This window comes from Amyelois transitella, chromosome 30 (genome assembly GCF_032362555.1).
Source record: "Amyelois transitella isolate CPQ chromosome 30, ilAmyTran1.1, whole genome shotgun sequence".
In the NCBI taxonomy this organism is placed as follows: domain Eukaryota; kingdom Metazoa; phylum Arthropoda; class Insecta; order Lepidoptera; family Pyralidae; genus Amyelois; species Amyelois transitella.
The window spans coordinates 3,913,654-3,932,676 of NC_083533.1; the positions used below are offsets into that span (position 1 = coordinate 3,913,654).

General features: G+C 37.0%; 2 protein-coding genes across 2 annotated transcripts; both read right to left on the reverse strand.

Moving 5' to 3' along the window:
* Positions 1–8,221: 8,221 nt before the first annotated feature.
* LOC106131004 (uncharacterized) lies at positions 8,222–16,073 on the reverse strand. The gene is made up of 4 exons (XM_060953062.1): positions 15,893–16,073; positions 14,284–14,444; positions 12,896–13,062; positions 8,222–8,423 (listed from the first exon to the last, which is right to left on the reverse strand). Exons 1-4 carry the CDS (start codon positions 16,071–16,073, stop codon positions 8,222–8,224), a joined length of 711 nt encoding a protein of 236 aa, XP_060809045.1.
* On the reverse strand, positions 9,239–10,603 carry LOC132903807 (leucine-rich repeat-containing protein 34-like). Its single transcript, XM_060953061.1, has one exon. It carries the CDS (start codon positions 10,601–10,603, stop codon positions 9,239–9,241), a length of 1,365 nt encoding a protein of 454 aa, XP_060809044.1.
* Positions 16,074–19,023: the final 2,950 nt, after the last annotated feature.

The following is a 19,023-nucleotide window of genomic DNA, read 5'->3' on the forward strand; positions in this document are numbered from 1 at the left end:
GTAACGGCACCCATTGATTTTCGAATTCTTTACATACATTTCTATGATGTGGATGATATTTTATTTAAAAAACAAGTGAACGAAATTTTTTTTGGAAAATTAATTACCATTAATTTAATTAAAATTACTTGCGGCCACTTATTGACTGGCACCCTATTATCTATGTATTATCCTATTCATAAATGTATGTTAAAATGTGAGTTTGATTAACTACGCGATGAACGTAGTGATTTTGCAGCCGGATCTTAGACTATAAAGTCTTCCTCGATAAATGGTCTGTTCAACGCAAAAAGAGCAAAATCCATTCGCTTATAATCTGTGTTCGCTTCATAGTGAGTAACTGCGAACACTGAGGCTTTGTGTCGAGAAGTTAGCAAGTTTGCTCAATAATGTTTGTTATCCTATTCGATAGCAATTTTCCATTTTACCGGACTCTGAAACCAGGTATTGTAATAGGACCACTCCATCTCTTTTCCATGTATGTCGTAAAAGGCGATTAAGGGATAGGCTTACAAACTTGAGATTCTTTTTTAGGCGATGGGCTAGCAACCTGTCACTATTTGAATCTCAATTCTATCATTGAGCCAAATAGCTGAACGTGGCCATTCAGTCTTTTCAAGACTATTGGCTCTGTCTACCCCGCAAGGGATATAGACGTGACCATATGTACATATGTATGCTGAAATCAGGTGACTAAAGTGTGGCCCGATCATGTGAACCAGTTTTGCAAGTGTTAATTTGTTCATAGGATACCTTCGGAAAACTAGTTAGATATCTATACTAATATTATAAAGCTGTAAAGTTTGTTCGTTTGTACGCGCTATTCTCAGGAACTAGTGGTTCGAATTGTAAAATTCTTTTTGCGTCGAATAGACCATTTATCGAGGAAGGCTTTAGGCTATATAACATCACGCTGCAACTTTTAGTAGCGAAGAAATAATGGAAAATGTGAAAAAAAAAACGAGGAAACTTATTCCTCTTTGAGGGCTTCAATGATGCGCAAAATAACTATTCCACGCGGACGAAGTTGCAGGCATTGCTAGTATATGTATATATATAAGATGTATTGTATGTTCTCCGCGATAACATTACACTTGTGTCGTCGAATGTACGGCGGTGATTCATTTCGTTACGAGCATTTTCACGCACGTATGTACCTACTTTCGACTTTCCAGACGGGTTCACTTGCGATACCTACAGTTTCTAGGCATAGACATGGTCCACATTGAGCCGTGTGGATCTCGGTACTTAAGAGTGGACCACTCAATACTTAAAATATGGCCGCAGGAAGGCAAGCGCCGTGTGGTTTCCGGCACCAGTATAAAAAAAGAATAGGACCACTCCATCTCTTTCCCATGGATGTCGTAATAAGGGATAGGCTTATAAACTCGGGATTTTTCTTTAAGGCGATGGGCTAGCAACCTGTCACTATTTTAATCTCATTTCTATCTTTAATATTTTTTTTTTTTATTTTTTATTTAATATACAGATGAACGTGGCCTATCTGTCTTTTAAGACTGCTGGCACTGTCTACCCCGCAAGAGATATAGACGTGAATATTATAGAATTGAGATTTAAATAGTGACAGGTTGCTAGCCCATCGCCTAAAAGAAGAATCCAGACGGAGACGTTCTGCCCAAAGGTCAGGTTAAGAGTACTCGAAACCGACGAGTATGCATGAAGAGAGTTATGATTGAGTTATGAATGAAGCAAAAGTTTGCAGGGATTGTAGCAAGTTGAAAGATGTGGCCTCTGTCTAACTCATCGGGCGTCCCAAAGGCTCCAGGCTCAAATCACTGTAAACCCCTTAACTCCATCTCTTTCTCCCCGTAACTCGTAAAAAAGCTACGCAAAAAGAGAGTGAATAGAATAGATTCATTTTCAAAATTGGATACAAGGTATCACTTATTGACATTGTCACATCACTTAAATATAATTATAACTACTACCGCTTCCAAAGCGCATGTGTAGAAGAAGCGGCGGAACAAACAACACTGAAGCATTTTCATCGGACGTCAATTTACTTAATCTCAATTCTATCATTACGCCAAATAGCTTAATGTGGCCTATCATACTTTTCAATACTGTTGGCTCTGTCTACCCCGCAAGGGATATAGATGTGATTCTATGTATGTATGTAACTTTACAAATATAGTATGTAGATCTCTGAAATCTAAATCGTGAACGAATGCACATTGTCTACATAAAAAAACACATGAATAAATGTAGAAGTAACTACATCAATACGAATATTTAAGTGAAATCATAATGTCGCCCAATACAGTAACGTGTGTCAAATGATACGCGGTACTAACAACAAAGGGTTCACCGTTTATCTGAATAGCAATAGAGCTTCATTAAGGTCAATTAAAGGAACGGATAGATTAAAGAAAGTCCGGCGAAGTGGCGTCACGCGTTCATTATGATGCAAAAGTTTTGTGTAACAAAAAATATTGCCGTGTGGTTCCCGGCACAATTAGAAACGAAGAATAGGACCCCTCCACCTCTTTCCCACGGATACGAAACAATCCACCGTTTAGTGCTGTTTTTATTTAATAACTAGCTGTGCCCGCGATTCCATTCGCGTAGAATAGTTATTTTGGGCATCATTGAAGCCCTCAAGGATGAATAATATTCCCCGTTTTTTTTACATTTAACATTATTTCTTCGCTCCTAAAAGTTGCAGCGTGATGTTATCTAGTCTAAAGCCTTCCTCGATAAATGGTATATTCAACAGAAAAGAATTTTCAATACGAACGAGTAGTTCCTGAGATAAGCACGTTCAAACTAACTCTTCAACTTTATAATCTTAGTATAGATAAATTAAATCATTCAATATTCTCTGTCATTAGGTCAACATGATCACAGAATTCCAATGCTGAATCTTATACACATATATGAATATTCAATTAACTCATTAACTATAAGAGCTTTACCAGTTGAAACAAAACTGGTTCTTTAAAATATTAATGAGATACAAAATTACACACATCTTCTGCCACGTGGTTATACAATAGGCGATATTGTAGCCTACATGTTATTCTGGGTCTTCAGCTACCTACATACTAAATTTCATCGGTTCAGGAGATTTTGCGTGAAAGAGTAACAAACATCCAAACTGACATCCTGACATACTCACAAACTTTCGCATTTATAATATTATCTCAGGCACCAGTTCTCTCCACTTAATTTAGATATTGCCATAAGCTGAACTATGTATACTTCCTACTTATAAGATGAGAGAAAAATAAACGATTATTTATTTATTTATTAGTAGGATAAATACTTATACAGATGAATCATAATCATTAAGAACTTAAAACTGAAAATTCCTAATAACAAAACATAACCATGGAGTGCAAATTCTTCTGTTTCATGTCAGGAGAAAGTGCTAAAATTTACAGCTAAAAATGGGTATTTTCCTAATTAACAAATCTAGATTGTGAAATGATTCAGTAGATTAGGTTTTGCAAATTGCCCCACATAGGGTATGACCCAATTTTAGTCCTAATTGGTATGTAGACTTGGCATTAGGCATTTTAACAAGTTTTTATTAGTTCAATCAGACTGTTCTCATTGATTAAGTTTGTACATAAATCCTTTTATATAATAACTAGAGGCCGCCCGCGACTTCGTCCGCATGGAAACCCTATCAATCCCGCGGGAACTCTGGGATAAAAAGTAGCCTATGTGTTATTCTGGGTCTTCAGCTACCTACATACCAAATTTCATGGTAATCGGTTCAGTAGTTTTTGCGTGAAAGAGTAACAAACATCCATACATCCATACAAACTTTCGCCTTTATAATAGTAGTAGGATAAGGACATGTAGTTTTCTGAGGCACAGGTAGAGACTACATCTTAGCATTTCGTGCATATTTTACTAATTGCTTCATCTACATTAACTGCATCAAAATAATTCCCCATAGAAGACAATGATGCTGTAATGGAGTTAAATTTTTCAGTGAATAAGGGTAGTGTATGTGCGGTTGACTACACATATATTAGAAAATTTGAGGGTGTTGTGCTTAAGTGTTGGCGATCAGCATATTTAAGATTTGCAATAGAAACGGGACTAATAAAAAATTTGGTGTTTATTTTTTTATGTCCTATTAAGCCCTATTTTTTAAGGATGCCGAAAGCATCCCTTATAATTCTAAGTCCCAAAAAGTGCTCACCCTTTCATAAACCCTAACTATAGAAACTTGTGATACAAGTCACCAATGGATTTTAAAGATATTAAGCTAATGAAGATATCACATAAATCAACAAGGATCAAGGAAACAAGAACTATTCTTGGCCTGGTCACATTTTAAGCTTAATTTCATCAAGATTGTGTCACTGGCATTATAATGAATCATAAACTCATTGGGTTTTTACAGATTTATTGACATGTACTTATCATTACCGTTATAATTTAACTATAATGATAAGCACTGTGAATTAGAATTACTGAAGCTTCAATCGAAACTTTATTTGATATATAATATTGCTGGAATTTCGATTCTTTAATATTTACGTAAGTATAAACTTCTATTCAGAATATTGTAAACATACCTTTTTAGCATGAATCAACCATCCATAAATCCACCGAAATAACACTTCACTTCCACTGCACAGTTATAGAACTTTTTGTAATGCAATCATACACTGTTTACAGTCCTCTGCACATTGTTGAACAACGTTAATCGCAGGAAATCAAACCAAAACCACATAGAAAGAGTTGTAAACAGGAAAAGGTTAACTAATAACTTACGACACTAAATTTTTATTTCCACAAGTAACTACAGTATTTTTAATGAATATAACACTTATAAATCACACGAATTGTTTAAGTTTATGGAGATTTTTCATTAGATTTTACGAAATTTCGCTGCCGTGGAGCTAGCGAAACTTGCGAAGACAAAAGTCAACAACCGATTGACGTCTTCTTTCATTTTGCAAGACGCGACGCCATTTTTTGGTGTTGTCATGAGAAAGTTTAAAAACTCCTTATGTTAGTTGTGAATTCAAGTAATCGTAATACTAATAAAACTAAAACCAAATTAAAATTTTATTTTCTCATTACATATTTTTTATCTATCAACGTTTAATATCTGAAAATTAACATAAGCTCATGTGTTGCCATCTATTGACAAAGTCTAATCACTTTTTAGTAAAGTCCAAATTCAAGAGGAATGGAATATTGAAACATTTATTATACTGACAACAGATGTCGCACTTAACCTTATTTTAATAACTAGCAACTAATGATTACGTTACGAAATTTTCTACCTTAAAAAATCACAATTCTCACTACAAACAAACTTTCTCTTTATTGTTGCGTTAGTCCCGGATACATCCTCAACTCTTCGGAGAGGAGCCTGGGGTGCGCCTTCACCGCCATGATCCTGAATTGGGTGAGTCAGATTTTTACACGAAGCGACTCCCATCTAACATCCGCAACCTTTACAGGGAACTTGGTTATTTGGTCGTGGCTTTGGATAATTCGTGGATAAAACAGAAAGAATACAGTCTCTTTGCAACAAGTGTTTATTTAGGTAGTTATCTACTCAGCATACATTTTTACAAGTATGAGGAACTAAGTATAATGTTCCTCTTTTTTTATGCTAAGGTAATTCTAATGAGCAGATATCAGACACAGCAATCCTTTGGTCTGACTGCGAAGGATCCTGGTGGGACACTCCTTAACACCTAGCGAGTAGCCTTGTAAAAAAAAAAACTTCGAAGAAAATTAAAGTCATCTCAGTGAAACTCAATTTTTTTACAAATTTACAAAACAGTGAAAAGGCATTTATAGGTAGATTTATAACAAAATAATTAAAACAAAAAAATGACGTATCATTAAAACGTATTACACATAATTTGAATAATCGCACCCATCCGCTAGATTCAGTATTTCAGCCAAAAAACATCAAAAATAAAAAAAAATCCATCCATATTTAAAAATAAATTTTTGTTTTTTATTTTACTTGATAATAATTTTAAAACAATAACACTGGTCAACAAAAAGAATAAAGTTGGTTGTTTCCTATGAGATATTTTTTATTTCTGTTTTAAATTGACGCGTATTTATCAAATACGGCAGCCATTTTCTCTAACAGCTTTTGTTTTTGAGTTATAGCTAACTACCCTCACTTGATATTTTTATTTAGATTTTCGTTTTTTTTCTGGTACTAGAACACATTTTGTTGTCGGTTTCGATATGGCTTCCTCAAGAAGATGTTGTCTGCTTAATCCAGATTGTTTTTGCTATATTTGTGGTGAATATGTATTTAAAAAATATCGAAAACCTATATCGGACTTTGTGAAAACTGCGTATCATCAGTATTTTAAAATAAAATTGTGTAATCAGGACAAGCCATGGGTTCCTCATATTGTTTGCCAGAAGTGTGTAGTATGTCTACGGTTGTGGTCCAGTGGAAAAAGAGATGGAACAATGTTCGAAACACCAATGATTTGGCGAGAACCTCAAAACCATCATAACGACTGCTACTTTTGCGTTGTGAAAATAAACGGAATCAATCCTGGAAATCGAAGTAAGTGGCCTTATCCCAACTTAGCTTCTGCTCAACGACCTCAATTAAGATCACGAGAGGTACAACCCAGCACATCTAAATCTTCTGATGATCCAAATATTTGTGAATCCGAACGAAATGAATGAAATATATCAAGTGAAGATTCTGATCCAGACTACAAATTCAACCTTTCAGAACCTCAACCATTCAATCAGAAAGAATTAAATGACCTATTTCCTGAAAATTTGGGTGATTTTAGTGAGGAGCAGGGTGAAAGATTTCACCAAGATCTTCGGACAATGGAAGGGCGATATCAGGGAAGATGGGACTCACATATGATGGCGGACTACTGCTGGAGTTTGAAACGAGATCTACCTAACGTCGTTCATGCAAGAAAATCATATAAAAGATCATTTGATAGTGTTTAATAGATATTTTGTTGAAATATGTATTAGTTTTTTGTCTTTATTTGGTCGAAATTATGAAACTGTATATTTCAAAAAGTAAAGCTGTTGGCAATCTCACAGTATTTTTTTCATAGTCAGGACCATAGAAATAACCAATAAGAGAGAAAAAAATGAAGGAAACCAGAATCGTGTTGACCAGTGTAATTAGCTATCTCACAATGGTACTTATGGTGTCTTTCAATTTTTATAATTAACCATAAAGTATAAAAACATACTTTAAAAATAACAGCCTTAAAACTTGACTAGGTATTTTAATGACTAGACTGAATTTTACATATATTATGACATCATTCCACCGTTATGAAATTCGGCTCAGACTTAATCAAATATACTTATAATTATTAAGAGGAACAGAGGAAGCCTACCTTCTTTTTCTGTTCCTCTTAATACCCACGGGAGCGAAGCCCCTAGCAAAAAAAAAATCTATAATAACCTCACTTATAAATCCCTTAAGAATTCCTGTAATTTTGAAACTTGAAATCATAACTGTCGTAGATAGTTTTTATTTTAATACGGCCTCTGTGGTGAAGCGGTAGTGTGACACAGTACATAGGGTTCGGATCCCGGCCTGGGTATGATGAAAAACAAACTTTTTCTGATTGTCTTGAATTTTTATCTTATAAGTATTCATTATTTAATATAGCAAAGATGATTAAGTTATCTCGTAACACAAGTCTCGAACTTACTTAAAGACTAACTTAATCTGTCTAACTTGTCCCGTATATATGTATTAAAACGTCTATTTAATACATACATACATACATATGGTCACGTCCACATCCCTAGCGGGGTAGACAGAGCCAACAGTCCTGAAAAGACTGAATGGCCACGTTCAGCTATTTGGCTTAATGATAGAATTGAGATTCAAATAGTGACAGGTTGCTAGCCCATCGCCTAAAAGAGGAATCCCAAGTTTATAAGCCTATCCCTTAGTCGCCTTTTACGACATCCATGGGAAAGAGATGGAGTGGTCCTATTCTTTTTTGTAATGGTGCCGGGAACCACACGGCTCTATTTAATAAATATAGTTAAGCAGTTTGTTACCGCTTCTTCTGCACTGACGCCTTGGAAGCGGCAGTAAACTTAGTTTTTAAGTAAATTATTTGACGTCAACCAATGTTGTTAAACCATACGTTTTGACAATTATTAAGCGATATATAGTATCCTATAGTAATGAATAAAAATTTTGAATTAGACAATAAAATGAGTTTTAAATAGATATAAATTTCCAATAAAATTACTCTATAACCAAAGCCATTAGCTTGGAAGACTTCGTCTCTTTTTCTACTCCTGGAAACACAAAGCCCTTCTTCGCCAGGTCCTCATAAGATATCTCGAAGAGGTCTTCGAAGCCAGCCTTCTTGGCCACAGCCTGCGATGCTGCTGCCGTGAATACCGTGGCAGTCACCTTGATGCCAAGGGCTTTGCAGAGTGGGATCCTGGAAGATAAATTATTGTCTAATTCTCCTTTAAAGAAGTGAAGAATATTGACAGAAAAATGGTTCCAATTGTGATTAAGGAATACATACATACATACATAAAATCACGCCTCTTTCCCGGAGGGGTAGGCAGAGACTACCTCTTTCCACTTGCCACGATCTCTGCATACTGCCTTTGCTTCATCCACATTCATAACTCTCTTCACGCAAGCTCGGCGGTTTCGGGTACTTTTGACCTGACCCTTTACCAGGACGTCCTTAATTTGATCAAGATACGTTCGTCTAGGTCTTCCCACACTGACCTTTCCCTCCACACTCTCCTTGTATATCTGCTTAGTCAACCAGCTTTCATTCATCCTCTCCACATGACCGAACCATCTCAACATACCCTTTTCTATTCCTGTAACTACATCTTCTTTAATTTATTAATTAAGGAATAGATTAAGGAATTGGCTAACTTATATATAAACTTGGGAATCTTCTTGCAGGCGATGGGCTGGCAACTTGTCACTATTTGAATCTCAATACCATCATTAAACCATACCGTTGAACGTGGCCTTTCAGTATTTCCAACATTATTGGCTCTGTCTACCCCACAAGGTGAAGCTGTAATAGTAAACCAAACTGATATTCTTTCAAAATGTATCAACCGTACGAATGCACTAATCTTCAAAGAACTGACTTTAATATACTGAAACAACATTAATGAATAATTGAAATAAAAATATAATTGAACCCAATTACAACAAAATAATTAATAATTAAGTAAGTATATCACGACTATAAATAACAAAAACATATCTACATAAATCAAATCAAAAATCGTATTTGTTAGTTTTGTTTAGTCTATGCCTTTGCTTGCAGTCCACTTTGACTTTCTTCCTGTCATCTAAAACATTCCTCTTGATATGGCATATGGGTAATGCGTATCCATAATCTAGTTCACAATAATATAGATGTTTATTCCTATCCGCTGGATTTGGATAATAAGCGGCATGTAAAACATCATCAACTTCGTATATAGAGACATCGATCGTATGCTGAAACAGCGCTCCACTTTCCAACATCCTCTGCATCACCTCACAAGTTACATGACCAAATTTGTTGCCCCATATGTTCAGAAATCTCAAGAAGTACGGCTTTTTTAGTGTATTCAGTATATCTAAGACTCCACGATCTGTCAACCTGTTATTAGAAATGTCCAATGCTCTCAATTTGGAAAACGCCATGCCGAAACTCAAGGCTCTAGCTCCGGTGTTATTTATACTGTTCCCAGCAACATTCAGAAGTATCAACGAAGGTTTCTCAGCTAGATATTTACCTAGTAATTCAATTCCGTAATCACCAATTTTATTATAACCAAGATCAAGATAAAGTAACGTATTATTCCTTCTCAGACCTCTAGCAATATATTCCACATCGTGAGGCAGAAATTCATTCTTCTGCAAATGTAACTCAATGATAGTTGAGTTTCTTTCAAGTAAATATTCTATGTGATACGCGAGCCATTTGGTTTCGTACGAGTATCGGTTGAAAAGTGGCACGATCCTACTAAAATCTAGCACTTTCAAAGTAGTATTAGCTCCGTGATCTATTCTCAATGCTGTTATCAAATGAGCTACACCAGTAAGCGTTATGTCTGTCTCAGCTATATCACAATACTCAAGACTTTTAGAATCTCTGAGAAAACTAGCAAAATATTCTGGTCCATTTGGGCCGAAATCATTACCATTCAACCTCAAATATTTAAGCTTTATTAATTTAGCGTATTTGGATAGATAAAGCAATGATTTCTCGGTCAATTCGTTCTTCATTATATTCAAATTGATGACGCTAGACCGTCCCTTTATCAATAACTTCTTTAAGATCTTATAGAATCCCAGATCTGTTATTTTGTTGTAACACAAATCTAATTTCGTTATAATCTTTGGAGATTCCCTGATATAAAGACATATGGCTCTGATATCACCGTCGTTAATTCTTCTTTTATATCTGTCGTGTAAATCTTTGCCTCTGAGCACAAGGTATCCAGTTCCATCAGAATTCCTTTCGGTAAATAGGTTAAGTCTGATTTGATTGATTTCGGTGCACCTCAGATTCTTTGGTGTATCCGTGATCTGTTTTAAGAGTAATTCTTTGTTGCAAATGCATTTCTTTTGCCGCCAACGTGGCGATATCATGTTTATGTTATAAAATTATAAATCTAAAAATAAAGTCTGATAAGTAAAATACAATGGTTTGTGTAATATTTTTCGATTACTTGTCAATTTGGACAGTTTTGATTTTGATTATGTCATCAAAAGAAATCTCTTAAAAATTCAACAGATTTAAAAATGTTACGAAATCCTGTTGACTAAAAATTATTATAATTTATGGTAGGTATATAATTATTAGTAATTTTTATGGGGACTTCAATCATCGTCTATTTGTGAATCTGTATAATTCCAACAATACACAACTGAACAGAATAAAAATAAATATTTATTTCTATAAAATACATACATACAATACATACATAAAATCACGCCTCTTTCCCGGAGAGGTAGGCAGAGACTACCTCTTTCCACTTGTCACGATCTCTGCATACTTCCCTCGCTTCATCGACATTCATAACTCTCTTCATGCAAGCTCGGCGGTTTCGGGCACTTTTGACCTGACCCTTTAACGTCCTTAATTTGATCAAGATACGTTCTATAAAATAAATTATAATTAAAAGAATAGGGTGATAAGTCTCGACCTCATTTTCGCGCCATCAAATCCAAGATGGCGTCGATTCCCGCCAAGAATGCGGTAATAGATCGCATTGTGGGAAGGACCGATGGAATTTCATTATTCCCATAATTGAAAACGGGGTCGTTTCCAGGTTTTATTTTTTACTAGAGGCCGCCCGCGACTTCGTCCGCGTGGAATCAATTCCGCGGGAGGTCCGGGATAAAAAGTAGCCTATATGTTATTCTGGGTCTTCAACTACCTATTTGACAAATTTCATCGTAATCGGTTCAGTAGTTTTTGCGTGAAAGAGTAACAAACATCCATACTGACATCCAGACATACTAACAAACTTTCGCATTTATAATTATGCTGGTGTACTGGCAAAGACTAAACTGTCATGCCGTGTGGTTCCCGGCGCTTTAGAAAAGTGATTTGTTTATTTTATAACTATGTACTTACTATTTTCTTGTTACTGTATAAATTTCTATGCAATAAAGATATTACGAACAAACAAACAAAGAATAAAATACATACGTACATACATATAATTACGTCTATATCCCTTGCGGGGTAGACAGAGCCAGGGTGTTGAAAAGACTGATAGGCCACGTTCAGCCGTTTGGCTTAAGATAGAATAGATTAGAAGAATATAATAAAAAAAATAGATAAATTTTCGAAATTGAAGACAAGGTATCACTTATTGACGTGACATCACTTAAATCTAATTGTAGTAGTTTGGTATACGACTGTCTATCACTTCATCTCTCTCCCATGGATGTCATAAAATGCGACTAACGGAAAAAGCGCACATTCATCTTGTGTGATATTGTAATGTGTGAGGTGATATTGTAGCAGGTATAGGTCTCTATACTTGGGTTACTTTAAGACTATGTACTAGAATCCTGTCAATATATAAGTATTCTCTCGTCCACATTTCTATTCTTAGTTTGGACAGTTGTGAAGTTGACGTTGTTGAAGAAAATGCTGCAGTGCAGTTTGTTTTAACTATGTGGCTAAATGGCGATAGTTATTATATCAATGAAATTTTAGAAAATAGAAATCTTTTTTTTGTATATATACGGGTTAAAATAAGAAAATGCTGCAGTGCAGTTTGTTACCGCTTCTTCTGCACTGACGCTTTGGAAGCGGCAGTAAACTTAGTTTTAAGTACTTAATCTATTTGACGTCAACCAATGTTGTGAAACCAAAAGATATGACAATTATAAAGTGATATGAAGTATCCTATAATAATGAATAATATTTTTAACTTTGAACTTGAATTTATCACCGATTCAAAATTCCATTATTATCCATCCATCAAATGCGGTCTTTGAGTCTTGTGACGATGGCACTGTCCGTTCTATAAGTGATAAAGACGTGATGTGAGTGTAAAAACAATCTTACAACGCAACCACAGACAGAAACTCTCTCTATGGACGGTTTGTGGCGAATTCTATACCTACGCCACAAGTCACAAAAATAAAAAATAAAATCACGCGACTCTATCAGTCAAAAACAGCGAAAAACCTAAATCGCGCAAGCAAAGATTTCACGGATTGTAGCTATATATACATACAACCTCCGACACAACATCGTCTGTCGCGCGGTTCCCCAGGCATCACACCAGCCTGGCGGAAGATCTTCCCTTTGGTGGCGGTCGAGCCGAATCATCGCTGTCACTACAAGTTCATCAACTTGGTTTTTGGACTTTTAGGTACCCTGCGCTTACATTCCTATCTCGCTTACTTTGCGTTACCAACCTTGCTTCCAAAATCTCCTTCCCAATCTTGCATCCCCTCCATTTAGGGTCTACCACCAGGCCATAAGCAGTCAGATACTTGTCCACTCCGTATTTTGAGAAGACATCTACACTCTTGGTCACCAGGTCTACCGCACCGAACAGCTGTGCCCAAACTTCGTCGTCAGTCTGAAAGTACATACATATGGTCACGTCTATATCCCTTGCGGGGTAGACAGAGCCAACAGTCTTGTAAAGACTGATAGGCCACGTTCAGCTATTTGGCTTTAAGATAGAATTGAGATTCAAATAGAGACAGGTTGCCAGCCCATCGCCTAAAAGAAGAATCCCAAGTTTGTAGCCCTTAGTCGCCTTTTACGATATCCATGGGAGAGAGATGGGAGTGGTCCTATTCTTTCTTTCTATTGGTGCCGGGAACCACACGGCGTCTTAAAGTGAATTTGATGATTCTATGGCGATGATAAATTAGACTTCAAAAACAGATAAACGATATGGGAACTATAGACGGCCTCTGTGACGCAGCGGTAGTACGCTTGTCTGTGACACCGGAGGTCCCGGGTTCGAATCCCGGCCAGGGCATAATGGGAAAAGAACTTTTCTGATTGGCCTGGGTCTTGGATGTTTATCTAAACAAGTATTTATTATCGTTGAGTTAGTTTCTCGTAACACAAGTCTCGAACTTACTTCGAGGCTAGCTCATTATGTGTAGAAGGTAATTTGTCAAAAAAATAAGGAAATGAAATAAGTTTAATGCATGATTTATCAACAGAATTAGCACCACCTCCACAAAAGAATACAGGCTTTTCTCAAATCTTACAAGAACGATAATTTTTACCTGGATGAAAGGTATACATAATATGTCCTCCTCCAGACTCTTTAATTAGAAACAAATAAACTATTGCTTTAGCTAGCATTTAGGTACAAAAATTTTAAAGAAAAAAAAAAGAAAATTTAATTATGTATTCCTATAATTGTATGTTAAAATAATAAATAAATAAATGAACAAATCTTGCTATACTATATGTATAGCGTTGTTGAAAAAAATGCTGCAGTGCACTTTGTTACCGCTTCTTCTGCACTAACGCCTTGGAAGCGGCAGTAAACTTAGTTTTAAATAATTTATTTGACGTCAACCAATGTTGTTAAACCAAAAGTTTTGACAATTATTAAGCGATATGAAGTATCCTATAATAATGAATAAAAATTTTGAATTTGTACATACATACATAAAATCACACCTCTTTCCCGGAGGAGTAGGCCGAGACAGAGACTACCTCTTTCCACGATCTCTGCATACTTCCTTCGCTTCATCCACATTCATAACTCTCTACACGCCACAAGTCACTCTCGGCGGTATTGAATTTGTATTATGGTTTCATTGAATTCTACCTGAAACGGCTCCTCCTTATCGTCCTTACTCGCCACGGTCAGCACATTGACGCCAACAAGCTGATCATCATCTGTCAGGCAGACCAGCGACACCCTGTCTTTGATGGTCGTCCGCCACAGCTTCTCCAGCTCGGCGAGGGCTCTCGGATGGTTATTTATACCTGGAAAAAACCAGCTAAGTAGTACGAAGTAAGTGGAAGTACCCGAAACAGCCGAGCTTGTATGAAGAGAGTTATGAATGTGGATGAAGCGGAGAAATTATGCAGAGATCGTGGCAAGTGGAAAGAGGTAGTCTCTGCCTACCCCTCCGGGAAAGAGGCGTGATTTTATGTATGTATGTATGTATGTAAAAACCAGCTACTGGCACCAGCACATAACCACTACCAGCTGCTTTTTCAGAGTCTAGATTATCTGTGCCATGTGATTCCCGGCACCGATTAAAAAAAGAATATGACCACTCCATCTGTTTCCCATGGATGTCGTTAAAGGCGACTTAATGATAGGCTTATTAACTTGAGATTCTTCTTTAAGGTAATGGACTAGCAACCTGTCGCTATTTGAATCTCAATTCTATCATTAAGCCAAATAGCTGAACGTGGCAATTTCGTCTATTGGTGTATATGGTATATGGTCCCTTGCGGGGTAGACAGAGCCAACAGTCTTAAAAAGACTGCATGGCCACGTACAGCTATTTGGCTTTAAGATAGAATTGAGATTCAAAAAGTGACAGGTTGCTAGCCCATCGCCTAAAAAAGAAAACCAAGTTTGTAAGCCTATCCCTTAGTCGACTTTTACGACATCAATGGGAAATAGATGGAGTTATCCTATTCTTTTTTGTATTGGTGGCGAGAACCACTCAGACAAAAGTGAAACAGTGCTAGTTTCTCGCTCGTTAAAAACGGCGTAACGGCTATTCGGCTGGATCGTGGTAGGTACAGCAATAACCCGTTATAAATCTGGTAACAGTGTCTAACATATGGATATTAGAACACCTCTCTACTGAGCATGAGAACGCAATTGAGTCTAGAGTTGATGACAGCAATATCCCGTTATAAATCTGGTAACAGTGTGTAACACATGGATATTAGAACTCCTCTCTACAGATGATGAGAACGCAATTGAGTCTAGAGTTGATGACGATAACTCTCACCAATACACTTGTAAGGCGGTTCGTCTCGGGTGAAGTATGTCTTCAGCAGGTGAACAGCCGGTTTCTCGAACTGCTCAGTCAGATCCTGCACTCGGAGCTGTGACGTGGAAGAACTTCGCCGAATGTTGTACCGTCGCCATAGAGTTAGGTCACAATTCTGCCCAATTCTTTTCACAACACATTAAGTGTAGTATACTCAAGGGAAGCTTATCAGTAGCGGACCTCAGACTCCTCAGGGCAACGGCAGAGAAAAGAGGAAGACCAAAATATGAAACAGTGTTAGTTTCTCGCTCGTTAAAAACGGCGTAACGCAAGACATTCTATTTGGCTGGATCGTGGTAGGTACAGCAATAACCCGTTATAAATCTGGTAACAGTGTCTAACACATGGATATTAGAACACCTCTCTACAGAGCATGAGAACGCAATTGAGTCTAGAGTTGATGACGATAACTCTTACCAATACACTTGCAAGGCGGTTCGTCTCTGGTAAAGTATGTCTTCAGCAGGTGAACAGCCGGTTCCTCGAACTCCTCAGTCAGATCCTGAACTCGGAGCTGTGACGTGGAGGAACCACGGTGGACGGTGAAACTCCGCCAGGCAGTCGGGTAAGGTACGGATGATGGTCGGGTATACACCATCTGTTTGAAAGATTATGGTAAAACTAGATAGATAGATAAAACTCTTTATTGCACCATAAGAGTAAAACATCCAAAACAACACAATGCAGATATAGATGGTACAAAGGCGGACTTATCGCTAAAGCAATCTCTTCCAGTCAACCTTTGGGTGGAAGGAAATCAAACAGGAGATTGGCGTTGGCACAGAGCAAGATAAATAAATGTTTGAACATAATAAAATACATACATAATATATATCTATATATAATACATATAAATACATACAAATACGCATAAATACAGATAAATACATAATAATAACATATACTTAGGATAGAGTAGAAAGATAATGAGACCTAACGAGATTTTTGAAACTATCAATAGTCTGGGCTTTCCTGATATCGACAGGGAGAGCATTCCATAGACGGACAGCTTGTACAGTAAAAGAGTGGGAGTAAAAATTGGTGTTGGATGTCGGTAGTCTTAGTCGTAGGGTAACCGTGCTACGCAGACTGCGGGTGGCGCCTTGGGCATCGCTATAAAAATTGAAGCGCTCCTTTAAATAAGATGGAGAAAACGGATTAAATAAGACCGAATAGAGCATTGTCACAATATGCAAATTGCGACGGAGTCGGATAGGAAGCCACTTCAGCTGCGAACGGAAAGAAGAAACGTGATCATATTTGCGAAGCCCAAATATGAAACGAATAGAAAGATTTTGAAGACTCAGTGACATCGAGATAAGCAGTATCAGCGTAATCAAGGAGAGGGAGAAGAAGAGATTGTGTCAGCGCAATTTTAGTATCAACAGGTAGGAAATTACGTAATCTTCTAAGCGAGCTGAATGCTAAGAACATTTTCCTGCTCACGTCATTAATATGATGCGACCATGACAAAGTTTTGTCGAATATTAAACTCAAATTTTTTACCTTGTTACTAAAAGGAATTACCACATTATCAAAATTAAGAAGAGGCACTAATCTCCAATCAATACGAGAAACAAAATAAGGGCTACCGATTATGATTGCCTGCGTTTTAGACGGATTCACCTTAATTCCAAAAGATCTGCTCCAGTCAGATATTCGCATCAAATCACCATTAATAGAGGAAATCGCGGAAGGTAAATCAGCTAATGGAGAGTGACAATAAATTTGCAGATCATCCGCATAAAGATGGTAGGAAGACCGAAGGTTATCAGTGATACGGTTAATAAAAAGTGCGAACAACAAAGGAGAGAGCACACCGCCTTGAGGTACCCCAGCCGAGATGTGACACCATGAAGATAGATCATCATCAATACGGATGCACTGCTGACGGCCACTGAGGTACGAACTGAACCAAATAATTACCGATGGAGATATGTATGTCCTAACTAGCTGTGCCCGCGACTTCATCCGCATGGAATAGTTGTTCTGGGCATCATTGAAGCCCTCAATGATGAATAATTTTCACCGTATTTTTTTTTTCACCTTTTCCATTATTTCTTTGCTCCTTATAGTTGCAGTGTAATGTTATATAACCTAAATGTCTTCTTCGATTAATGTTCTAATCAACGCAAAAATAATTTTTCAATTCGAATCAATACTTCCTGAGATTATCGCGTTCAAACAAACAAACAAACTCTACAGCTTTATAATCTATATATATAAAACTCTTCCGTTACTGAGTGACTGACTGACAGACAACGCACAGTCGAAACTACTGGTCGTAGACAGCTGAAATTTGGAATGTAGGTTCCTTTGGATATGTAGGGGAGCACTAAGAAAGGATTTTTGGAAATTCAACCCCCAAGGGGGGGAAAAGGGGTAAAAACGTTTCTATGAAAAATCTTATTCCTTGGGTTTATAAACTTGAAACTTGGCATGAACACGTACATAGGCAAGTAAATATGTTTGACATTATAAGTTTTTTCAAACTACCCTCCAATCGTGATTTAGGGGGTGCGATTGGGTGACTGATTTATTATATATATAATAGAAAGTCGTGTTAGTTACACCACATATAACTCAAGAACGGTAGAACAGATTTGGCTGAAAAATGGTAGGGAGGTAGCTTAGAGCCAGGAGACGGACATAGGATACTTTTTATCCCGTTCGACAGCGTTCCCGTGGGACTTGACATGAAACGTCAGTCACTATAAAACGTGGTATAACAAAAAAGAATCAGACTTGGAATAACAAAACGCAAATGACAGCTATGTAATTGACGTAAAATGACAGCTATGTAATGACGTATGGATGTAAATTTGTATGAAATTTCGTCAATTTTAACGTTGGGCACATGAAATTTTAGAATGTATGAAATAATCATTAAAAAATTGGATTTTAAAAACTGCATCTCAAGGGCAAAAATTAGGGTTGGAAGTTTGTATGAAACTTCGTTTTTTGATAGGTGTTGAAGTGCGAGAAGTCTTAAATATTGGTTAGTAAAAAATACGTATAAGTTGCGGAAAGCAGGATGGCACTAAATAGGATGGGATGGGACAAGATAGGACTGGACGGGGCAGGACGGGACACAACAGGTTGGGACGGGACGGAACAGAACGAGAAGAGACGGGATAAGACGGGAGAAGCCATATGAATTTAAACCAAATATAAACTTAAAACAGTCCCGCACGATACGGGATTAAAAAATGGGTGAAATTTTATGGCGTATCCTTATAATCTAAAATACATTTACGCGGGCGAAGCCGCGGGCAAAAGCTAGTATTAGTATAGATAAATAAATATATACGGGACAAATTACACAGATTGAGTTAACCTCGAAGTAAGTTCGAGAATTGTGTTACGAGATACTAACTCAACGATACTATAAATATATTTATAATAAATAAACATTTAAAATAATGATAATTATAATTAAGAAACATCTAAGACCCAGGACAGTAAGAAAAAGTTCGTTTCTCCTCATGCCCTGGCCGGGATTCGAACCCGGGACCTTCGGTGTCATAGACAAGCGCACTACCGCTGCG

What these genes read in the sequence shown, in the direction of transcription:
- LOC132903807 (XM_060953061.1), bottom strand. Translation starts at nt 10,603, where the DNA reads ATGATATCGCCACGTTGGCGGCAAAAGAAATGCATTTGCAACAAAGAA.
- LOC106131004 (XM_060953062.1), bottom strand. Translation starts at nt 16,073, where the DNA reads ATGGTGTATACCCGACCATCATCCGTACCTTACCCGACTGCCTGGCGG. An exon ending in ATAAGGAGGAGCCGTTTCAG is followed by an intron (nt 13,063 to 14,283) that starts GTAGAATTCAAT and finishes ATGTACTTTCAG; the next exon opens with ACTGACGACGAAGTTTGGGC. An exon ending in AAGGAGATTTTGGAAGCAAG is followed by an intron (nt 8,424 to 12,895) that starts GTTGGTAACGCA and finishes TTTATCTTCCAG; the next exon opens with GATCCCACTCTGCAAAGCCC.